Source organism: Ascaphus truei, chromosome 7 (assembly GCF_040206685.1).
Source record: "Ascaphus truei isolate aAscTru1 chromosome 7, aAscTru1.hap1, whole genome shotgun sequence".
Lineage (NCBI taxonomy): Eukaryota > Metazoa > Chordata > Amphibia > Anura > Ascaphidae > Ascaphus > Ascaphus truei.
The window spans coordinates 107718978-107741381 of record NC_134489.1 but is presented as its reverse complement, the minus strand read 5'-3'; the positions used below and the strand labels follow the sequence as shown (position 1 = coordinate 107741381).

At 45.7% G+C, this 22404-nt stretch overlaps 1 protein-coding gene across 28 annotated transcripts in view; it reads left to right on the top strand.

Annotated features, from left to right (window-relative positions):
- The window catches only part of CLASP1 (cytoplasmic linker associated protein 1), a 217866-nt gene extending 197254 nt beyond the window's left edge, over positions 1–20612 (top strand). For all 28 annotated transcript variants that reach the window (XM_075609840.1, XM_075609841.1, XM_075609839.1 and 25 more), the window contains 5 exons: positions 695–885; positions 5286–5414; positions 11627–11833; positions 14639–14755; positions 16796–20612. In XM_075609840.1, the coding sequence (XP_075465955.1) occupies positions 695–885; positions 5286–5414; positions 11627–11833; positions 14639–14755; positions 16796–16882 (731 nt within the window). In that variant the 3' untranslated portion in view covers positions 16883–20612. The remainder of the gene's footprint in view (positions 1–694; positions 886–5285; positions 5415–11626; positions 11834–14638; positions 14756–16795) is intronic.
- The last annotated feature ends 1792 nt before the right edge of the window (positions 20613–22404 follow it).

Genomic DNA, 22404 nt, shown 5'->3' with positions numbered 1-22404 from the left:
CCCCCCCTCATCACCGACGCGCCCCTTCCATCAACGACGAGCCCCCCTCCAGCACCAACGAGAACCTCCAGCACTGACGAGCCCCCACTCCAGCAGCGACGAGCCCCCCCCTCCAGCAGCGACGAGCCCCCCTCTACCTCTAGCACCGACGAGAACCTCCAGCACCGACGAGCCCCCCCACCAGCACCGACGACCCCCCCCGCCTCCACCAGCAACGAGCCCCCCTTCAGCAGCGACGAGCCCCCCTTCAGCAGCAACGAGAACCTCCAGCACTGACGAGAACCTCCAGCACTGACGAGAACCTCCAGCACTGACGAGAACCTCCAGCACTGACGAGAACCTCCAGCACTGACGAGAACCTCCAGCACTGACGAGAACCTCCAGCACTGACGAGAACCTCCAGCACTGACGAGAACCTCCAGCAGTGACGAGAACCTCCAACAGTGACGAGCCCCTCCAGCAGTGACGAGCCCCTCCCCAGCAGTGACGAGCCCACCCCCCTCCAGCACCATGAGCCCCTGCCAGCACTGTTGAGCCCTTCCAGCACTGACATGGTTAAAAAGTTGGCTCGTTTTGATCTAGGTTCCCAAACCTTGCTCACTTTAGCTCCAGCACCTTGACAGTCATGCGGGAACCCAGAAAGTCTCCCTGTTCCCTCTCTCTTATCCCCTCCCCCGCTTTCCCTCTCTCCCAGTGTCCATTGACCATTCGGACCTGGTGGCCGACCTGCTGAAGGAGCTGTCCAATCACAATGAGCGAGTGGAGGAGAGGAAAGGTGCCCTGTGTGAGCTGCTGAAGATCACACGTGAAGACAACCTGGGAGTCTGGGAGGAGCACTTCAAAACCATCCTCCTGCTGCTGCTGGAGACCCTGGGAGACAAAGACGTACGGAGGCTTATACCGTATATAGTGCGCGGAGGCTTATACCGTATATAGTGCGCGGAGGCTTATACTGTATATAGTGCGCGGAGGCTTATACCGTATATAGTGCGCGGAGGTTTATACAGTATATAGTGCGCGGAGGCTTATACTGTATATAGTGCGCGGAGGCTTATACCGTATATAGTGCGCGGAGGCTTATACCGTATATAGTGCGCGGAGGCTTATACCGTATATAGTGCGCGGAGGCTTATACCGTATATAGTGCGCGGAGGTTTATACAGTATATAGTGCGCGGAGGCTTATACCGTATATAGTGCGCGGAGGCTTATACCGTATATAGTGCGCGGAGGTTTATACAGTATATAGTGCGCGGAGGCTTATACCGTATATAGTGCGCGGAGGCTTATACCGTATATAGTGCGCGGAGGCTTATACCGTATATAGTGCGCGGAGGCTTATACAGTATATAGTGCGCGGAGGCTTATACCGTATATAGTGCGTGGAGGCTTATACCGTATATAGTGCGCGGAGGCTTATACCGTATATAGTGCGCGGAGGCTTATACCGTATATAGTGCGCGGAGGCTTATACCGTATATAGTGCGCGGAGGTTTATACAGTATATAGTGCGCGGAGGCTTATACCGTATATAGTGCGCGGAGGTTTATACAGTATATAGTGCGCGGAGGTTTATACAGTATATAGTGCGCGGAGGCTTATACCGTATATAGTGCGCGGAGGCTTATACCGTATATAGTGCGCGGAGGCTTATACCGTATATAGTGCGCGGAGGTTTATACAGTATATAGTGCGCGGAGGCTTATACCGTATATAGTGCGCGGAGGCTTATACAGTATATAGTGCGCGGAGGCTTATACCGTATATAGTGCGCGGAGGCTTATACCGTATATAGTGCGCGGAGGCTTATACAGTATATAGTGCGCGGAGGCTTATACCGTATATAGTGCGCGGAGGCTTATACCGTATATAGTGCGCGGAGGCTTATACCGTATATAGTGCGCGGAGGCTTATACCGTATATAGTGCGCGGAGGCTTATACCGTATATAGTGCGCGGAGGCTTATACCGTATATAGTGCGCGGAGGCTTATACCGTATATAGTGCGCGGAGGCTTATACCGTATATAGTGCGCGGAGGCTTATACCGTATATAGTGCGCGGAGGCTTATACAGTATATAGTGCGCGGAGGCTTATACAGTATATAGTGCGCGGAGGTTTATACAGTATATAGTGCGCGGAGGTTTATACAGTATATAGTGCGCGGAGGTTTATACGGTATATAGTGCGCGGAGGTTTATACGGTATATAGTGCGCGGAGGTTTATACGGTATATAGTGAGCGGAGGTTTATACGGTATATAGTGAGCGGAGGTTTATACGGTATATAGTGAGCAGAGGTTTATACGGTATATAGTGCGCAGAGGTTTATACAGTATATAGTGCGCGGAGGTTACAGTATATAGTGCGCAGAGGTTTATACAGTATATAGTGCGTGGAGGTTTATACAGTATATAGTGCGCGGAGGTCTATACAATATATAGTGCGCGGAGGTTACAGTATATAGTGCGCAGAGGTTTATACAGTATATAGTGCGCGGAGGTTTATACAGTATATAGTGCGCGGAGGTTTATACAGTATATAGTGCGCAGAGGTTTATACAGTATATAGTGCGCGGAGGTTTATACAGTATCTAGTGCGCGGAGGTTTATACAGTATCTAGTGCGCGGAGGTTTATACAGTATCTAGTGCGCGGAGGTTTATACAGTATATAGTGCGCAGAGGTTACAGTATATAGTGCGCAGAGGTTTATACAGTATATAGTGCGCGGAGGTTTATACAGTATATAGTGCGCGGAGGTTTATACAGTATATAGTGCGCGGAGGTTTATACAGTATATAGTGCGCGGAGGTTTATACAGTATATAGTGCGCGGAGGTTTATACAGTATATAGTGTGCGGAGGTTTATACAGTATCTAGTGCGCGGAGGTTTATACAGTATCTAGTGCGCGGAGGTTTATACAGTATCTAGTGCGCGGAGGTTTATACAGTATCTAGTGCGCGGAGGTTTATACAGTATCTAGTGCGCGGAGGTTTATACAGTATCTAGTGCGCGGAGGTTTATACAGTATCTAGTGCGCGGAGGTTTATACAGTATCTAGTGCGCGGAGGTTTATACAGTATATAGTGCGCGGAGGTTTATACAGTATATAGTGCGCGGAGGTTTATACAGTATATAGTGCGCGGAGGTTTATACAGTATATAGTGCGCGGAGGTTTATACAGTATATAGTGCGCGGAGGTTTATACAGTATCTAGTGCGCGGAGGTTTATACAGTATCTAGTGCGCGGAGGTTTATACAGTATCTAGTGCGCGGAGGTTTATACAGTATATAGTGCGCGGAGGTTTATACAGTATATAGTGCGCGGAGGTTTATACAGTATATAGTGCGCGGAGGCTTATACAGTATATAGTGCGCGGAGGCTTATACAGTATATAGTGCGCGGAGGTTTATACAGTATCTAGTGCGCGGAGGTTTATACAGTATATAGTGCGCGGAGGTTTATACAGTATATAGTGCGCGGAGGTTTATACAGTATATAGTGCGCAGTGGTTTATATAGTATATAGTGCGCGGAGGTTTATACAGTATCTAGTGCGCGGAGGTTTATACAGTATATAGTGCGCGGAGGTTTATACAGTATATAGTGCGCGGAGGTTTATACAGTATATAGTGCGCGGAGGTTTATACAGTATATAGTGCGCGGAGGTTTATACAGTATATAGTGCGCGGAGGTTACAGTATATAGTGCGCAGAGGTTTATACAGTATATAGTGCGCAGAGGCTTATACAGTATATAGTGCGCGGAGGTTTATACAGTATCTAGTGCGCGGAGGTTTATACAGTATATAGTGCGCGGAGGTTTATACAGTATATAGTGCGCGGAGGTTTATACAGTATATAGTGCGCGGAGGTTTATACAGTATATAGTGCGCAGAGGTTACAGTATATAGTGCGCAGTGGTTTATACAGTATATAGTGCGCAGAGGTTTATACAGTATATAGTGCGCAGAGGTTTATACAGTATATAGTGCGCGGAGGTTTATACAGTATATAGTGCGCGGAGGTTTATACAGTATATAGTGCGCAGAGGTTTATACAGTATATAGTGCGCAGAGGTTTATACAGTATATAGTGCGCGGAGGTTTATACAGTATATAGTGCGCGGAGGTTTATACAGTATATAGTGCGCGGAGGTTTATACAGTATATAGTGAGCGGAGGTTTATACCGGATATAGTGCGCGGAGGTTTATACCGGATATAGTGCGCGGAGGTTTATACAGGATATAGTGCGCGGAGGTTTATACAGTATATAGTGCGCGGAGGTTACAGTATATAGTGCGAGGAGGTTTATACAGTATATAGCGCGCGGAGGTTTATACAGTATATAGCGCGCGGAGGTTTATACAGTATCTAGTGCGCGGAGGTTACAGTATATAGTGCGCAGGTTTATATAGTGTGTGTGTGTGTATAGAGAGAGAGATACACAGATACAGTGTGATGGTTTATAGTGTGTGTATATATATATAAATATATATATATATATATATATATATATATATATATATATATATATATATATATATATATAGTGCGATGGCAGATTTATTCAATCCTGCACCAGGATAATAAAAAAAGCCAAACTTTTTTTTATCATAGATTTTTATTATAAATGTTTTTTTTTCAGTTATATCAGCGGGAGTATCTGTTTTCACACTATCCCTGCTTCAGCACAGGTGGCTCGGCCAGAATGACTGCACCACCTGTGTTGAAGCAGGGATATCCTGAAGACCTGTGCGTGGCCCTTGACAAAACTTATTTCAAAGTCACATATTTCACCAAGTTTAGTGCATAGGACAGTAAGAAATGTCCCTCACTCCGTCTACGAACCGGCGGCGATGTTTGGGGTTCACCTTGACGGGGTTAGCAGCTTGACTTGCTTACACTTTTATTTTAGGGATGTGTATCTATAGCAGTGCTCCCCCAAAGAAGGATGACTAGTAGGATAGCAATTAACAATAATATTAATGGAGTTCACAGTTCTAGTAGCTGTTCTGGCCCAGGAGAAATGTACATTTTGTTTTAGGTTGTGATACCTATTAGGGACCTGTGACGTTTCCAACGCTCTCTACACTAAAACCCCATCAGTGAAGTAGTGTAATGTTAATCCTAAAAGTACAATAACATTATCAAACTCTCAAATGCTGAATAATGCCATCACTGTGACATTATGTAAAAAAAGAAAAAACAAGAGGTGTAGCATAAAATATAGCATAATGCCTTTGTGTAATGTATCCTGGTTCCCTAACCCTGTCCTGTTATTCAGCATGTGATTAGAGTCCTGGTATTGAGGGTACTGCGAGAAATTCTCCGAAACCAGCCTGCAAGGTTTAAGAACTACGCTGAGCTGACCATCATGAAGACGCTCGAGGCCCACAAGGATTCCCACAAAGAGGTAATGAACCATTTCTAGTTCAGATAGCAGCCTGTGTAATAACTGTTTATCAAACTAAACCATGGGTCGCTCACCCTATTCACAGCAGAGGGTAACCCCTTTCCTGCCAGAGGTGCCTGAAGGGTAGAAAAAAGGAGCAAACGCCCTTAGTCAAATCAGTGAGCCAAGTAATCTTTACATGTTGTATTCATGTGTATATAGAATTTAGCTGAATATGCTGTTCTGTTGCTTTGCTCGCAGGGGGGTATCTGTGCTCCGATTGCCTAAATATTTAGATCAATTCCATGGCAGTGAGCTGGTTAAAAAAAACAAGCAGCTTTAATAAACCTCGTAACCCGTTTCGCTGCCAAAAGAGTCCGCGGTGCGCCGCTCTGCGATGTGCGGCTGCCTGATAGCAGAGATTATAAAGGTTATAAATCGGCAGTCCCATTACCAGTCGGCGGATTAAGCGGTTTCCTGATGGATCGCAGTGAGAGAGAAACATCGTGTTCTGAAGGAGTCCCGCGTCTCACCTCCATGGTAACCTGCATTTCCGTTCCCCCGACTCTCTGCCTACGCAGCTCTCATGGTGAATTGTCTTTGTATTTCTACATTTCCTGCCACACTGGCTTTTTAGAACATTGGCAAATGGTAATAAAATTCACAAAGGCCGCCAACCTTTTAATAACCCAGTACATGTTGGTTTCAATCAGTCGTCTTTGTTTTAGTAACTGGAAGAGTTTAGGAACTATGACAAAAATTTAAGTGAGCGGTCCTTGTTAAAAAAAACAAAAAAAACAAGCCGAATTCGTCGCAGTAAGCGCAAGGGGCTCAGAAAGTAATCATTTGGGGGCAACCATGTTACACTTTACGTACAAATTGACACTTTGTCTTAACTTCACTGCACAAAAAAATAAAGTACTTTTAGTGCTTGTGAAGTGTTACGTATAAGGAGCTAGTATTCCTCACGGGTAGGAGGTCCAAGGGGTGAAGATTAAAAGATAAAGGGTGTGTATACTCTTGTACAAGACCCAGCTCTCGTGAGTCCGCGTCGCGAGCTAGCGTGCGGACCTGGCGTCTGGGAGCCGCTGTTACAAGGTTACTTATTAACAACCCACAGAATTTTCGACAGAAACAAAGATAAAAAGGAAGCGAACGAAGCGTGAAACTAATGACTACATTCTTCTGTGGGGGGTGGGGGGGGGGGATTAATGGCTGTGAAAAGTAAAGTTTTATTGGGTTATTTTTAACCTTTCGGAGAGTGGGACGTTAGAATAAGTAGGAGTTCTTTGTATGTGTGCATATGTAGCCAGTGTTATTACTCCCGTTGCAGGGGGCGTACACAATGCACCCATGGGAGAAGAGGCCATTGAAATAGCGCAAGAAGGGGGTGGAGCTACTGCGCTATTTCACCTGCAGCAAAGCGCCAGAGGGCGCAGTAATATTGGCTGCATCTCAATGGTGCCGTGTTGTAACTGGCGGGCCCATTTGTTTGAAGAGAGCGGCAACAAATTGCACAATAATACTCGCGGCAGCTGTGCGATAACTGTGTGATAACTGCGCGATAACCACCTGCTGCGTCTGTATATATACAGACTTGTATATACATACGGGTGTATGTGTATTTCTGTTAACAGTGTGCTGTATGTTGTTGGTGTGTAAGGAGAGAGATGAATATATATTCAGACTAGTTAATATTTACTAAAATGTTCCTCAGAGCTTAGTCACCCAGAACTAATTAGGGGAAGCTCTTCCAGTTACACTATAATGCCTATGGGTTAGGAGGGGGGGGGGGGAGGGGGGGTAACTAGCGAAATCTCGGGGCATAGAGTTAAACATGAGAAATACATTACAGGTAAGAATGGTAATCGCCTGCATTGGTACATAGTGCTTAAAATTTTATTCTGGCATCGAAGGGGTTACAACATTTAGTCTAAAACCCCAGGCCTGGAAACTTTCCATTTTAAGATCCCTATAGTCTGAAGCACTACTGGTAACCCTCCACTGACTCGTACGTTGGTCCTTGGCTGTCTCCGTGGCGTTTTCAGCCGCAGTTTTCTGCTCTTTCCAGCACTAAATGAGTTAATTGCAAACAGATGTATGACTTTCTGGTTTTGCCAACATGTTGCGATCTGCTCTGGCAGCGAAGGAATGAACCAAAGCTGGAAAGCCGTGTGCTTCCTTTAACTTTAATTATCTAACATATACGCTGATTAAATGAACGCATGAAAAACCTATTATCTCGACATTCGTGTGCTGATTTCCTCCCAGCTCCTTGTAACAGGGTTACACTGTTACCCTGTGATACAGTTCTAACCGTTTTGACTATTGTCTATTCATTCAGCTTATTTCAGACCAATTATGAAGTGACACATTTGTTTTTTTGTTTGTTTTTATCTGCGTGCCATTCATATAATTGACCTATGAAGTACAGTTGCAATGTTTAGTACACAGTGTCCTACCGGGTTTCCTTATTGCTAGCACTGCACAGGTAGCTTAGTTGGCAGACTTGCTGCTTGCGTGAGTTCATTACTAGCGCAGCGTCTGGCCAGCACTGCAGTAACATTGCCACTTCGGCATCGGTTTAGAAGGGCAAATGGGGACAAATGGGACCAAATAGAACTTATGGCAGTGACATGTTTAAGGGGTCAGTCTCTCCTAGGGGCAAAGTGTACTAATGCCAGTGACATGTTTAAGGGGTCAGTCTCTCCTAGCGGCAAAGTGTACTAATGCCAGTGACATGTTTAAGGGGTCAGTCTCTCCTAGGGGCAAAGTGTACTAATGCCAGTGACATGTTTAAGGGGTCAGTCTCTCCTAGGGGCAAAGTGTACTAATGCCAGTGACATGTTTAAGGGGTCAGTCTCTCCTAGGGGCAAAGTGTACTAATGCCAGTGACATGTTTAAGGGGTCAGTCTCTCCTAGGGGCAATGTGTACTAATAGCAGTGACATGTTTAAGGGGTCAGTCTCTCCTAGGGGCAATGTGTACTAATAGCAGTGACATGTTTAAGGGGTCAGTCTCTCCTAGGGGCAATGTGTACTAATAGCAGTGACATGTTTAAGGGGTCAGTCTCTCCTAGGGGCAATGTGTACTAATAGCAGTGACATGTTTAAGGGGTCAGTCTCTCCTAGGGGCAATGTGTACTAATAGCAGTGACATGTTTAAGGGGTCAGTCTCTCCTAGGGGCAATGTGTACTAATAGCAGTGACATGTTTAAGGGGTCAGTCTCTCCTAGGGGCAATGTGTACTAATAGCAGTGACATGTTTAAGGGGTCAGTCTCTCCTAGGGGCAATGTGTACTAATAGCAGTGACATGTTTAAGGGGTCAGTCTCTCCTAGGGGCAATGTGTACTAATAGCAGTGACATGTTTAAGGCTAAGTCCCCGCTGGTGCTGAGCGCGCTCATGCTTGGAGAGCGCTCCAAGCATGAGCGTCGGGTGTCCTGCTTGTACATGGGGGAGGGGGGGGGGGCATTGCTGGTTGTTGAGCGCGCGGGCAAGTATAGGTTTTTTGTTTACCTAAGTGCCGATCGCGGCTGAGCGTGTGTGCATGCGCACGAGCGCCACGCGCACCACGTGAGCAGGGACTTGCATATATCTATATATGTAATTCCGCGCCGCCCGATCAGCGCTAACGGGGACTTTGCCCCTAGGAGAGACTGACCCTTTAGGCTAAGTGTACTAATGGCAGTGACATGGTTAAAGGGTCAGTCCCTCCTAGGTACAAAGTATACTAATGGCAGTGACATGGTTAAAGGGTCAGTCCCTCCTAGGTACAAAGTATACTAATGGCAGTGACACGGTTAAAGGGTCAGTCCCTCCTAGGTACAAAGTATACTAATGGCAGTGACCCGGTAGGATAAAATTATCTGGTTCACAAGTATTTATTTAATTTTTTTAAACCACTTTTTTTAAGGTCTGTAGTAACCAAATGCCTTGTAATATGTATACAGTATTCGTGCGAAGACTTGTTTGTAAACTGTTCCATATCCAGAACTTTCTTCTTTCATGTATTGTTTGGCAAAAATTACGGGAAAGAGATGAAGGGGAAAAAACTACCAGATAATATTCAAATAAATAGACCCAGAGAAAATAGGCTACTCACCGCTATCTGCCCCTCGCGCTCAACAGTATAGATCACCTCTGCGATCTACTGAACTTCGACCCCTGGTTAGTCTGCCCATTGCCCAGCTACCAACACAAAGCTTAATGAGCACCCCCTGTTAGTAGTCTGTCCCAGGGGAGGCACAGCTCCTAGAAAATGTAACCCCTTCACTTCCGGAGCGGCCTGTAGTGCCTTGCAAAGAGATTCATTTTCTGTGGCTAATCGTCCATTAACTCCTGGAGCTCACATCCCGCTAGATTTTATATTCATGGTCCAAATTTGTAGTCCCAAATACTGACCGAGTCGCTCTGTAGCTGTACTTACTCAGCTTTACCCCTGTCAGTGCGTTACTGGCTACTTCACAGCACTGAACCCATGTTTAAATCATTTTCCTGAGCTCTCCAGGCGTCCCCTTAGATGACCCACACAGACTGTATTCTCCGTCGTGACGGACATGCGTAACCTCCCCGCCATTAGATGCTGCCTGAGGCTACATGCTCATCACAGGTTCTCCTGACGCTAGCCGTTTATCGCTGGAATAAAGGATTCCTTTACACAAGACCTGCCAATAACTATGCATTGTTATAGAACAAGTGCAGCCTGTTCATCATTCTCCATCATGCAGCTTCTCTTGGGTTTAGTGTACGCCCCCCTCCCAGCCTGCTTCTTTACCCAGAGGTGTGCAGGGGGGCGGGGGGGGGGGGTGCAAAATAGGAAACCTAGAGCAATAGTCATTATATTACTGAAGATGTTTGAAGTCACCCAAAAAGTTGCTGGAATTTGAGGGTGATTTTCATGGCTTTCAATAAAACTGCTGATTAAATTTAAAAAAAAAAGTCTGAAAAGAAGCTCGAAGTTGCATTTTGGACCATATCGAAGTCTTTAGCCTGTAAACAGAATGTAGATTATTTGATGTTTGAGTTTTTCCATTTTGCTTTTAGGTCTTTATGTGCAAAGCCATGAGAGGGGAAATACCTCCCCGGACCAAAGTGGGGCGCTCCACTGACATGTTTAATGGGTCTCCTCTGGGGGATTGATGCATTTATTTATTATTACCCTAATCTGACATCAAGAAGTATTTTAAAATATATATATTGTTACATTTGTCTGATGTCACTGTGTGATCAGCACTTATACAGCCAGTCCCCTCTCCTCACCTCCTCTTATCTTTATTGCTTCCCTGATAAGGACAGGGTGAGATAAAGGGAAAGAAAGCACTTCCCCCTTTAGAGTCCCCTAAGAAATCGAACTAGTAACTAATTTCCAATACATTAAAGCGGCCAAACCTCTGCTATTAGCTTGGTTGTATTTGCTTAGGGCAGATATGCGGGATCGCACCGTTAAACACATTGTGAACAATGGTGGTTAAATGTTACAGGGCTTCAATTCACTGTATTGAAAGTGGCCCTTTTAAAGCTTTATGGTTATACTATTAGATCTGAAAGGAAGGGGCGTATTTTAAAAACCTATTCCGTACTTATTGCTGTATAAAGTTGAGATGTAAGTTTGTATCTAAAAATAAACTACAGGCAGTCCTCGGCTATCCAGCGGAACCCGTTCTGGAAGTAGCGTTGGATAGTGAAACCGCTGTATCGCGAGTCCCATGTTAATCAGTGGCGGTGAGCGCTGGATAACGCATTCAGGCGTCGGATTACGCATTCCAGCTTTGAAAAACGCCCCTCAGGGTTGCATTGTAAAGCGTTGGATATGCCAATCGTTGTAAAGTGAAACGTTGGTTAGCGAGGACTGCCTTTAGGGTGCGCCTTGTTTTGGCTTCGCCTAGCTCCGGCAAGGGGCATCGCCTTGGCAGTAGACGCAGGACTGAGCTCCGATAACCCTTATTGGATCTTGGTGAATCGCCGGGTTTGATTAGCAAGGCGGGTTTATAGTGTGCATGGAAAGTCTGGGATGCACACTCCCTCTCATACTCTCATTGGAGTGCGGTGTACCCAACTCCAGTCCTCAAGAGCTACCAACAGGACAGGTGTTCAGGATATCCTGGCTTCAGCACAGGTGGCTCAGTCGAAGACCTGTTGTTGGCCCTTGAGGACTGGAATTGCCACCCCTGGTATAGAGACGATGCTATACGAGGATATAAAACGATTAATCCTTCCCTTCTGCGTTTTGCAGGTTGTAAGAGCTGCAGAGGAAACTGCCTCTACTCTGGCCAGCTCCATACACCCTGAGCAGTGCATCAAAGTCCTGTGCCCCATCATCCAGACAGCCGACTACCCCATCAACCTCGCCGCCATTAAAATGCAAACTAAAGTCATTGAGAGGATTTCAAAGGAATCGCTGCACCAAATCCTCCCGGACGTCATCCCTGGGTTGTTGCAGGTACGGTCCCCCCGAGCTCTGCTCACTCTTCCCTCTGTGCAGGGAAACGGTTTCCGGTGAGGAGAGTCCTGCCTGTGAGCCAACACAACACATTCTTCAGAGTGCAGGTCTCCTCTGGGACACAAACTCAGACCCTCACAGATACAAAGCAGCGCTCTACTCACGCGTTCATAATGGCAGCGTTTCAGGTCCCATAAGGACCTTCCCTCCGGTGACTGAAGGCAGATAGACGGGTCCTGGCCCCCGGATCCACTTTGGTATCGATCATTGAGCAGTAGAAGAGAAAAATGCTTAAAAAAATCAAATGAACCAAAGCACACGGTGCGTGTGAATACAGAACAGTGACGCCCGCGCATCGCGGTCACTTTCAGCCTCTCATAGTTGGATCTCAGGGTTTACTTGGGAATTTAAATAGAAAAATAAATACATTGAAACATACAGTCCGGTATACACTCACTCATCGAAGAGCGAATACACATGTTCACTTTTCCATTTGTCCCAATGACGGCTTCCCGGGGAAATACTCGTTTAGTTTTCCATTTGAGAAATATTATTGCAAAATTCTATTCTCTGTAGCATCCTAAAATTGCGAATATTCTCAAAAAAATGCAATGCTTCTCCTCCCTGATCACTGCGCGCCTGGAATTGGTGCAGCATTATCAAGGAATTAATACTTGGTGAAATCCGTTGATATTGTATTTTATGCAACATTTTCTTATCTTAGGCCTTCAGGCACAACCTTGAAAAATATTAAACATATCCTAAAACGGGTAAAAGATACCTTGACGGGAATGGTGTTGTGACTGAGAGCTTTGTCACCATTGCATCTTTAGAATATGTTACAGTGTGCCACTGCGCCTGCCACTGCGCCTGCCACTGCGCCTGCCACTGCGCCTGCCACTGCGCAGTGTGATGTAACCGCTGCTGTGTGGTTCTTTTGATAAATAGGCACAGTATAAATGGCGTTTGTTCGATTAACATGATGATTTAAGGTTACATTTGTTTTTGGTTTTGCGCTTTGTTAAAGGTTTGCTACAAGTGACTGCATTTTGGATACTTTTCTCTGCCCTGTGTCGGCTGAGATTGGCCACACTATTTGTTGGGTAATGTATTGCCCCCAAGCACTGAGAGGATGAAACAGGACACACAGGTGGTGTTTTCCTGTCCTGTAATCCTATTTCCTTTAGGAGCAACACAGGCCGGAGAGTTGGTAAAACTGGTTGATAAACGGGGCCTAAAGTTGCCTGACCTGTTCAGATAAAAGGGTTCTTTCCCTTGACCAGAAACATATAGATTGGTGTTAAGCTCATTTTTGTCACTGTTTCCTTGATAACACAGACAGGAATCTGGTGGAACTAGGCACAGGATTCATTGACTTTTACAAGCAGAGGTGAACTCAAGGTGAACGTTTTCCCGCACACAGAATTTCAATGTGTAGGTTATTCCTTCTTTTAGAAAGTCGAGTCGCACATTTTGTTAAGTTGCCGTTATTTCATGTTGCCCATTTGAGTCGATGTATCCGGGGGCTATTTGTGGAATGTTTTCGGGAGATTGGGGGGAGTTACTAGAAGGAGTTGTTACAGGAGTTTGGTGGGAGAGGGGATTGGGAGTTGCTCAGAATGATAATGGGATATTGAGGTAGGAGTTTATACACCCGTGTAACTGAGAGAACCTAGTGTCCAGCTCAGACTGACCATTTGTGTCCTACATTGTAACCACATGTGCGGTGTTTCAAGACACTGACATTGTGCTCTCTGTTTGCATTAGCAAGTGACATGGGGAGTGGTTCTTCTGAACAATAGGAGGGTTCAGCAATGATTTACTTGGTAAACACATATAGTGTGTCATAAGCTTCTGGCTGCGTCTTCTACACTACAGCACCATAGATGCATTTTCGTCACATTGTAACTGGCACAGGGTGCCTGACTGGTATTATATAATCAAGCTGAAAATGGTGTGATTTAGTGGGATTGTAACACTCGTTAGCACGATGTTCCCACTTGGGCCCATAGAACCCCCCTCCCTCGGGCAGAGAGTGAGCGCCCTGCTATGATACCTGTGGGGAGGGGCTGTCCACCAGGAATGTTTCATGGGCTTTCCTAGATACTAAAGTCTTATCCCTGCAGGCAAGGGTATGACTTTCAGCCGTGAGTCTGCATTTCAATGCAAGAAAAAGCCAGCATTGCGCTGTAAGATGTAGGAATAAAAGCCTGTTGGGAATAATGTTGGCATTTATTTTGTTGCTGTGGCAATGAACGGGTTAAATGCATTACTTTGGAAAAGCTCTGTGTGGTGCTTGCATTTCTAAAGTGATTTTTGTGCATTAATAATGTTAAACCCTTTGTGGGGGAGGACTTATTGCCAACACTGGGGTTAAGTGCTCCAAATGCGTGAGATTGATATTCCCTGACCCGAAGAGCTCACCATCTAAACTGTGTGTGCATTTCATGAATCCCCACGAGGGGAGAGGAGGCGGTGGCGGGACAAGGACTACTCCCTGTACAGCCTGACAATGTGTTCTCTTCCCACAAGCACACGGAGGCTGATTTGCACACGTGTGTGAATATTTTACGTGTCTGCAGGAGTTAAAGTTCTTCTTGTTTCAATCTTCGTTAAATCCATTTTTTCCCCCATACTCTTAATATAAGTGTTATACCTCCTGGATCTCGTGAGATGGAATATTTATTTAAATTTTGTACTGCTCTGCGGCATATGTTTGTGCCGTGCAGAAAATAAGTACCGTGTCAATGTATGGTTTTTGGTTTCCAGTCTCTACTCAAGACTCCCTTTTTCCTCTTCCCTTAGGGTTATGACAACACGGAGAGCAGCGTCCGCAAGGCGAGCGTTTTCTGTCTGGTCGCAATTTATTCCGTGATTGGAGAAGAACTGAAACCTTACCTTGCACAGCTTACAGGGAGTAAGGTACGAGGCGTGGAGTCTCACAATGTGTCACCAGGCCAGGGGGAGGTATCTTTAGGAGTTCATATTCACCCAAGCTTGTGTGACAGGCGCCCGCCCGCCCGCCCCTTAAAACCCCCTCCTGCTTCTAGCTCCTTATTTTGCATTTCACCAAGTTTTTGCAGAAAAATAATATTCACGTTGGAAACACAGTGGCTGTTTCTTCTAATATGAATTAGGGATGTTTTTTAGAAAAAAGGTTCGAGGGAGTTGTGTGTGCAGCCCCCCCGCCCCGAGCAATGTGTGTGCGTCCCCCCCGAGCAATGTGTGTGTCCCGAGCAGTGTGTGTGTGTCCCGAGCAGTGTGTGTGTGTCCCGAGCAGTGTGTGTATGTCCCGAGCAGTGTGTGTGTGTCCCGAGCAGTGTGTGTGTGTCCCGAGCAGTGTGTGTGTGTCCCGAGCAGTGTGTGTGTCCCGAGCAGTGTGTGTGTGTGTGTGTGTGTCCCGAGCAATGTGTGTGTGTGTCCCGAGCAATGTGTGTGTGTGTGTCCCGAGCAGTGTGTGTGTGTGTGTCCCGAGCAGTGTGTGTGTGTGTCCCGAGCAGTGTGTGTGTGTGTGTCCCGAGCAGTGTGTGTGTGTGTGTCCCGAGCAGTGTGTGTGTGTGTGTCCCGAGCAGTGTGTGTGTGTGTCCCGAGCAGTGTGTGTGTGTGTGTGTGTCCCGAGCAGTGTGTGTGTGTGTGTGTCGAGCAGTGTGTGTGTGTGTGTGTCCCGTGCAGTGTGTGTGTGTGTGTCCCGAGCAGTGTGTGTGTGTGTGTCCCGAGCAGTGTGTGTGTGTGTCCCGAGCAGTGTGTGTGTGTGTGTCCCGAGCAGTGTGTGTGTGTGTGTCCCGAGCAGTGTGTGTGTGTGTGTGTCCCGAGCAGTGTGTGTGTGTGTCCCGAGCAGTGTGTGTGTGTGTCCCGAGCAGTGTGCGTGTGTCCCGAGCAGTGTGCGTGTGTCCCGAGCAGTGTGCGTGTGTCCCGAGCAGTGTGCGTGTGTCCCGAGCAGTGTGCGTGTGTCCCGAGCAGTGTGCGTGTGTCCCGAGCAGTGTGTGCGCCCCTCCCCCCGAGCAGTGTGTGTGTGCGCGTGTATCCTCCACAAGCGGTGTGTGCGCCCCACCCCGAATGGTGTGTTTGGCCCCCCGAGCGGTATGTGCGCCCCCCAAGCAGCGCCCAAGGATAGTATGTGTGTGTGTGTCCCAAGCAATGTGTGTGTGTGTCTCGAGCAGTGTGTGTGTGTGTGTCCCGAGCAGTGTGTGTGTGTGTCCCGAGCAGTGTGTGTGTGTGTGTCCCGAGCAGTGTGTGTGTGTGTCCCGAGCAGTGTGTGTGTGTGTGTCCCGAGCAGTGTGTGTGTGTGTGTCCCGAGCAGTGTGTGTGTGTGTCCCGAGCAGTGTGTGTGTGTGTGTGTGTCGAGCAGTGTGTGTGTGTGTGTGTCGAGCAGTGTGTGTGTGTGTGTCCCGAGCAGTGTGTGTGTGTGTGTCGAGCAGTGTGTGTGTGTGTGTCCCGAGCAGTGTGTGTGTGTGTGTCCCGAGCAGTGTGTGTGTGTGTGTGTGTCCCGAGCAGTGTGTGTGTGTGTCCCGAGCAGTGTGTGTGTGTGTGTCCCGAGCAGTGTGTGTGTGTGTGTCCCGAGCAGTGTGCGTGTGTCCCGAGCAGTGTGCGTGTGTCCCGAGCAGTGTGCGTGTGTCCCGAGCAGTGTGTGCGCCCCTCCCCCCGAGCAGTGTGTGTGTGCGCGTGTATCCTCCACAAGCGGTGTGTGCGCCCCACCCCGAATGGTGTGTGTGGCCCCCCGAGCGGTATGTGCGCCCCCCAAGCAGCGCCCAAGGATAGTACTATCTATAGTCCAAGGCCAACAGAAATTGCTCAAAGCCTGAACGCACTGCCCCCAGGATGCATCTAACTGATTGAACAGAGTGACTGGATCTGGCTGCGGAAGCAGATTACACCGAGGGGTTTATTATTTCTGTCTCTCTTTAAAGTCCGTTACATCTGGTCGTGTTATTGAAGCTGAACAATCTGCCTCTTCTCTTTTAGATGAAGCTGCTGAACTTGTACATAAAAAGAGCCCAGACAACAAACAGCAATAGCAGCTCGTCCTCCGACGTTTCCACGCACAGTTAGTGGGACGAACCACCCCAGGGCTGATTTTACAAGGCTGTCGGGCAGAGGGAGCTAGAGCCCCCCAAACCTCGCATAGCCCAGGGTTCTGTCCAGCGATGGGCCATTCAGTACCTTTAACTCTAACAGAACCAGCCCTTTAACACTGGAGGGACCAGCAATGTTACAGGGCCTTCCAGCGCTGAAGTGGTTACAGTAATCTGGGTATGATGACCCTCTTGTCTATTTGCCGGGATTTCATAATGGTAGCCCCGATAAAGACAAACCTATGGGATTACGAAACAATCAGCGGTGTCTGCGTCGCACCTTTCTGCAACGGCAAAGCAATATTTGTTGCAATCAGTATTTAATTTTTCTGTTTATTAAACATTTATGTGAAATCTTTTTTTTGTTCTTGAATGTAGAGGAAGCCGAGCTTGTGCTGCACTCCTGAAAGATGAAAAAAAGCCAGAAAGAAGCGTACCCGCCTGGCATTGAAACACGTAAACGTTAGAATTTGCAGGAAGGACAGCCCAAGTTTTGCAAAAAAAAAAAGTTGTTTTATGTTGTAAATATTCAGCAAAATGTAATGTTCCGCTATTAACCTGTTTGGCATTGTCCTTTTAAGTACACTGTTGCTTAGAAATGCTGCACCCATATCAGCAAAAACATTAATGTTACATTTTAGGAGTGTAGAAAATATAACCACTTAACTTTTATTTGTAAAAAACACCGTTTCCAGCGTACGACGACACATTTTATTTATTTTTTAGCTGCACTGCAGATTTTGGCTTCCACAGCAGGGGTAAAAATGAGACGGTTAACATGCTCAGCATTGCGCCTGCAGCTAGGCATTTTAAGAGAACCATTTTTAGTGTAAAAGAACATGCTGTTGTGTCCAAGATGAAAAAACAAATGTCCGTTACTAACCCTTTTTATTTTATTATTATTATTTTTCACTTTTTAATCTGCTTTAGCTGCACTAGTAAATTAAGTTCATGTAAAAGTATCAAGAAATGATTCTTTTTTACGGCGGGTCAGTGAGACACCCGGCAGTGCACGGGTTAATGAGACGCCGTGTGTATTGTTTTGAATCTGCTTTGAACCCTGGGCTACCTGTGGGGTCAGTAACACAACGACACTCCTCTGGTGTATAGGGTTTAAGATGAAATATTTAAACACTTCTATTGCTTACGGTTTTACCCCATGTCGTGGGCTTAAAAGCAGTATTGCCAAACCAGAAGAAAACTAGCGATATTATGTATTTTTGTTCATGGATTTACCCACAATGCAAATACAAGAGCTTCAATGTTAATCTCATAGTCAATCAGCCACCTCTTGGGTGCTATTGTAGCAGCCGGTTTTCTGCTCTCTGTTCTGCATGGCAGCCTTCGCTGTAGGAACAATTAAGTAATTACCTGTTGGGGCGCAGGGAGATAAAATAATTTACCCACAATGACTAAGGCTGGAATTGAACAATACAACCGTTTTCAAATCCAATCAGCAAGCCATGCATTCCAGATCCAAAGGTGGGCCGGGCTTATTGTATGTACGAAGACATCATGTGAAATATAGTGTTCAAACATGACGATAATGTGTGCACGTGTTTCACTCGATGCTGCTGGCTTTATTTCAGCTCTCACACACAGCACCACGCCTACCTTCCTAAGCCAGATGCCAATGCATCTGTACTGCAACTCTAATGACATGTAACCGTGTTACTGTTCCTTGCACCTAGAATTCAGCCAGTAAGTGCTATATAGGCACAGGAGAGGGAAGTATGAATTCTTTGTTTTCCATTGAATTATTTATGGGTTATTTAAACACCATGTATATAAATATAAAGCCTCACACTTTTTTTTCTTCTAGAACGGAAGCATTTATCATTCTTATTACAGTTTAGGGCTTTAAGGAAGCATTTAATACTGTTTGTAAATTGCAAGGTTTCCAATCAGCAGTGGAAGCTGTAGTAAGATTGTTCTTCTTTATAGCATGGATCAAGTGTCTCTAGTTATATAATGTTAACAGTTATTTCTGAGGAATTGCAATTCTGTATCCCCAACGTCATCTGGGTCCCACAGATACAGGCGGATCCAGAAAGACGACCCCTGTGTGACATTAATGCCCCGGGCAGACAAGGGGTTAAAGATGAAAGTGAGGTGCTACTGAAGCATTGACTTTGCAGGTTAATATCTCTGCAACTGTCCCTACCTAACCCCTTCAGCACTGGAGGCGTGCAATGCCTTGCAGGTCCCTCAGGCACAGAAAGGTCAAATCTTCAGTACCATTTCTGTCCTTTCTTCCACAAAATAAGTTCATTCTCAAACCCAATTAAAGACAGAGGAGGATAGCGAGACCGCCATCGTTTACCTCCCCCTTCCTTATAGCAGCTGTCACACATTGGCTAATATGTATCTAGCGTCATTACGACTCCAGTGAAAAGGGATTCACAAAGCATGATAGCTGTGCGTGAACGTTAATAGATATTGAGGGGAGGGTCCGTTAACACAAGATAACAGTTCTTTGTCGTCCAGGCTGGTGGGATTAGAAGACTGTCTGAGGCTCCTATTAATATGGTGCGTTAGCTCGGTGGATCCAGTTCCATATTTGGAAGGGCTCATGCCATGTATCCAGCCAAAGAGAAATACTTTTCTCTCCTTTTTTCTTTCTTCTTCTTCTGTTTTTTGGTCAGTTGCATACATTTTGCAGCGGATACACAAAACAAAAATCCATATGTCAACATGTGGAGAAGTCAAAACACTGGGGACTAAACTGATGTGAATTGTACGTAGTATTGCTGGTGTGGAGGCCCTCGCCTCTGCCAGCCGGAGTGTCTGCGCCCCTGTCTGCGCCCCTGTCTACTTCTTACTCGAGCTGCGAAGGATCCTCAGCTGAGATGCGTTATATCCGTTAATAGAAAGCAGCTCTCGGCAGAAGCGGAAAAAATTACTTTAACAATAAAATCCCGTCCTCCCCTCACTGTGCTAAGTGCTATAGTTCCTACGCTTTGCAGAACTATCATGGCATGTGGCTTTCTTACAGTACACTGTGTGTGCGCTTGCCTGGATTCAGATAACCAAATAAGAACCTCTTTTCTACTGCTTACTAACAGCCAATTCAGAATACATCTAGCGCAGGAGAGGCCAACTCCAGTCCTCAAGGGCCACCAACAGGTCAGGTTTTCAGGATATCCCTTCTTCAGCACAGATGGCTCAATCCCTGTGCTGAAGCAGGGTTATCATGAAAACCTCAATTGTTGTTGGCCCTTGAGGACTGGCGTTGGCCGCGCCTGATTTAGGTAGTGTCATATTAATCGCCATTTCTCCCTTATTGAGTATAGAAGAATCACAACTGTAAACAATCCTGTATATTATTTATGGACCGTGCTAATAATGTTTTAAAATGAGAAGAGAAAATGTGGTAACCACAGACGCCTGTTCCTATAAGTCAGGCAGAGTGTGTACCCCAATAGCTGCCAGGGATGCGTTGTCGAGCAATGTTAGCGGGACCCTCGGGCCTAATGTGCATGTATTATTTCTTTCGTTTTGCTTTTGTCATGTTACACCCCTCTGTATTTATATCTTGACTGTTTCACTTTTCAGTGTATCATGGCAATTGTACAGACTTTCTTCTTTTCCTTTGTTGCATTAACATGTACGTGATAGAATTTGCTAAAAAAGAAAATAAGAAAATGTAAAAAAAAAAAAAAAACAGAACCTGAGTTTGCTTTAGAATAAATTAAATTTATGTTTAATCACTTGTGGAGTCTTTCATTTCCGAGCAACTCGTCAAACCGCGTTTTAGAGATAGATATATCTGTATGTATATATTTTTTCACATATTTATCTATATCAAATCTATGCAGTATGCGACCATCTTAATCTTTATGCTGATAACACACGTTTACCTTTTAACCCCTGACCTTACACCTTCTACACAGGCCAAAGTCTCTGAAAGTCTCTCCGCGATATCATTCTTGACGGCCCTCCGCCGACTCAAACATGTCAAGGACGGAGCTCCTCATACTTCCTCTCAAAGCCTGGCCCTACTGCCCCTTCTACATTACGGTTAGCAGCACTAACATACACCCAGTAACAAGTACGCAGCCTGGGGGTCACACTCGACCCCTCCCTCACATTCACAATGTAGCTAAAACCTGTCATTTTTTCCTTCGTTACATTGCGAGGATTCGCCCTTTCCTCTGTCCCTTCACTGCTAATACTCTAATACGGGCCCGCATTCTCTCCCGTCTCGACTATTGTAACCTCCTGCTGTCCGGCCTTCCTGCCTGACCTAAAATCTATCCTAAACGCTGCTGCCAGAATCGCTTTACTCTCTCTCCTAAATCTGTCTCAGCGTCTCTGCTTGCTTCCTATTAAAGCAGTGATCGAGTGCTTAAATACTAGGTCTCTCTTTTCTCTGGTATATATTCCTATTAAATCCTGTATTACTGTCAAAATGTGCCTCTTTTAAAGCTATACACCCCTCTGCCCCAATCTCTCACTAGACACTGTCTTCTGAATCTAAATACTTCTCCCAGCTAAAACCTCTCTCTTATTGCCCTACACCTTTAGAATTCCCTTCCCCTCAATATCTGACTGGCGCCCTCTCCACATTTAAGGCCCATCCTAAAACACACCTATATAATTGAAGCATATGGTTAGCGCCGTTGGCTGATATTATACATCTTATATGAATTTACCATAACCCCTTGCAGACGCACTGACCAGAACACCCTCCTCCTGTCTCTAAATTCTCCCCAATTAGATTGTAAGCTCTTCGGGGGAGGAACTCCTTTTCCTAATGTTACTTTTATGTATGAAGTGCTTATTCTTATTATTTCACATGGAAAGCGCTACATACATGGATGGTGCTATATAAATAAAGATGTATACATTTACAAATAAGTGTTTAGACACAGGAGATGGGACCTGGGAATTTCCAGAACACACACACACACACTCTCTCTCTCTCTCTCTCTCTCTCTCTCTCTCTCTCTCTCTCTCTCTCTCTCTCTCTCTCTCTCTCTCTTCTCTCTTCTCTCTTCTCTCTTCTCTCTTCTCTCTTCTCTCTTCTCTCTTCTCTCTTCTCTCTTCTCTCTCATAACACCCATTTCCCTGTTCTCAGGAACATCACAGTCATACAGGACCTATATCGGAACCAGCACAAACACTAAATCAGTCATTGCTATTTTTAAACCAGTGTCATTGTATTATATATATATATATATATATATATATATATAATCAAAAAATAAATAGATGATACCGTTCTGTGGCTAACGGAATGCTTTTATTTATGCGAGCTTTCGAGATACACTGATCTCTTCCGGCGGTTACAATGAATGTATATATATATATATATACACATATATATAGCTTAGAGCTGCGTTTTGAAGCATTTTTTTAGAACCTCAAACAGATCAGCTGCAAAAGTAATTTTATTGTCAATATTTCTTGTAATGTGTGATCTTGACCAAATAAAGGGTCTCCCGTCCCATGTAGCTTCCTGCTTCCACTTCATTTCTGTTCCGGGTTATGTTTTTC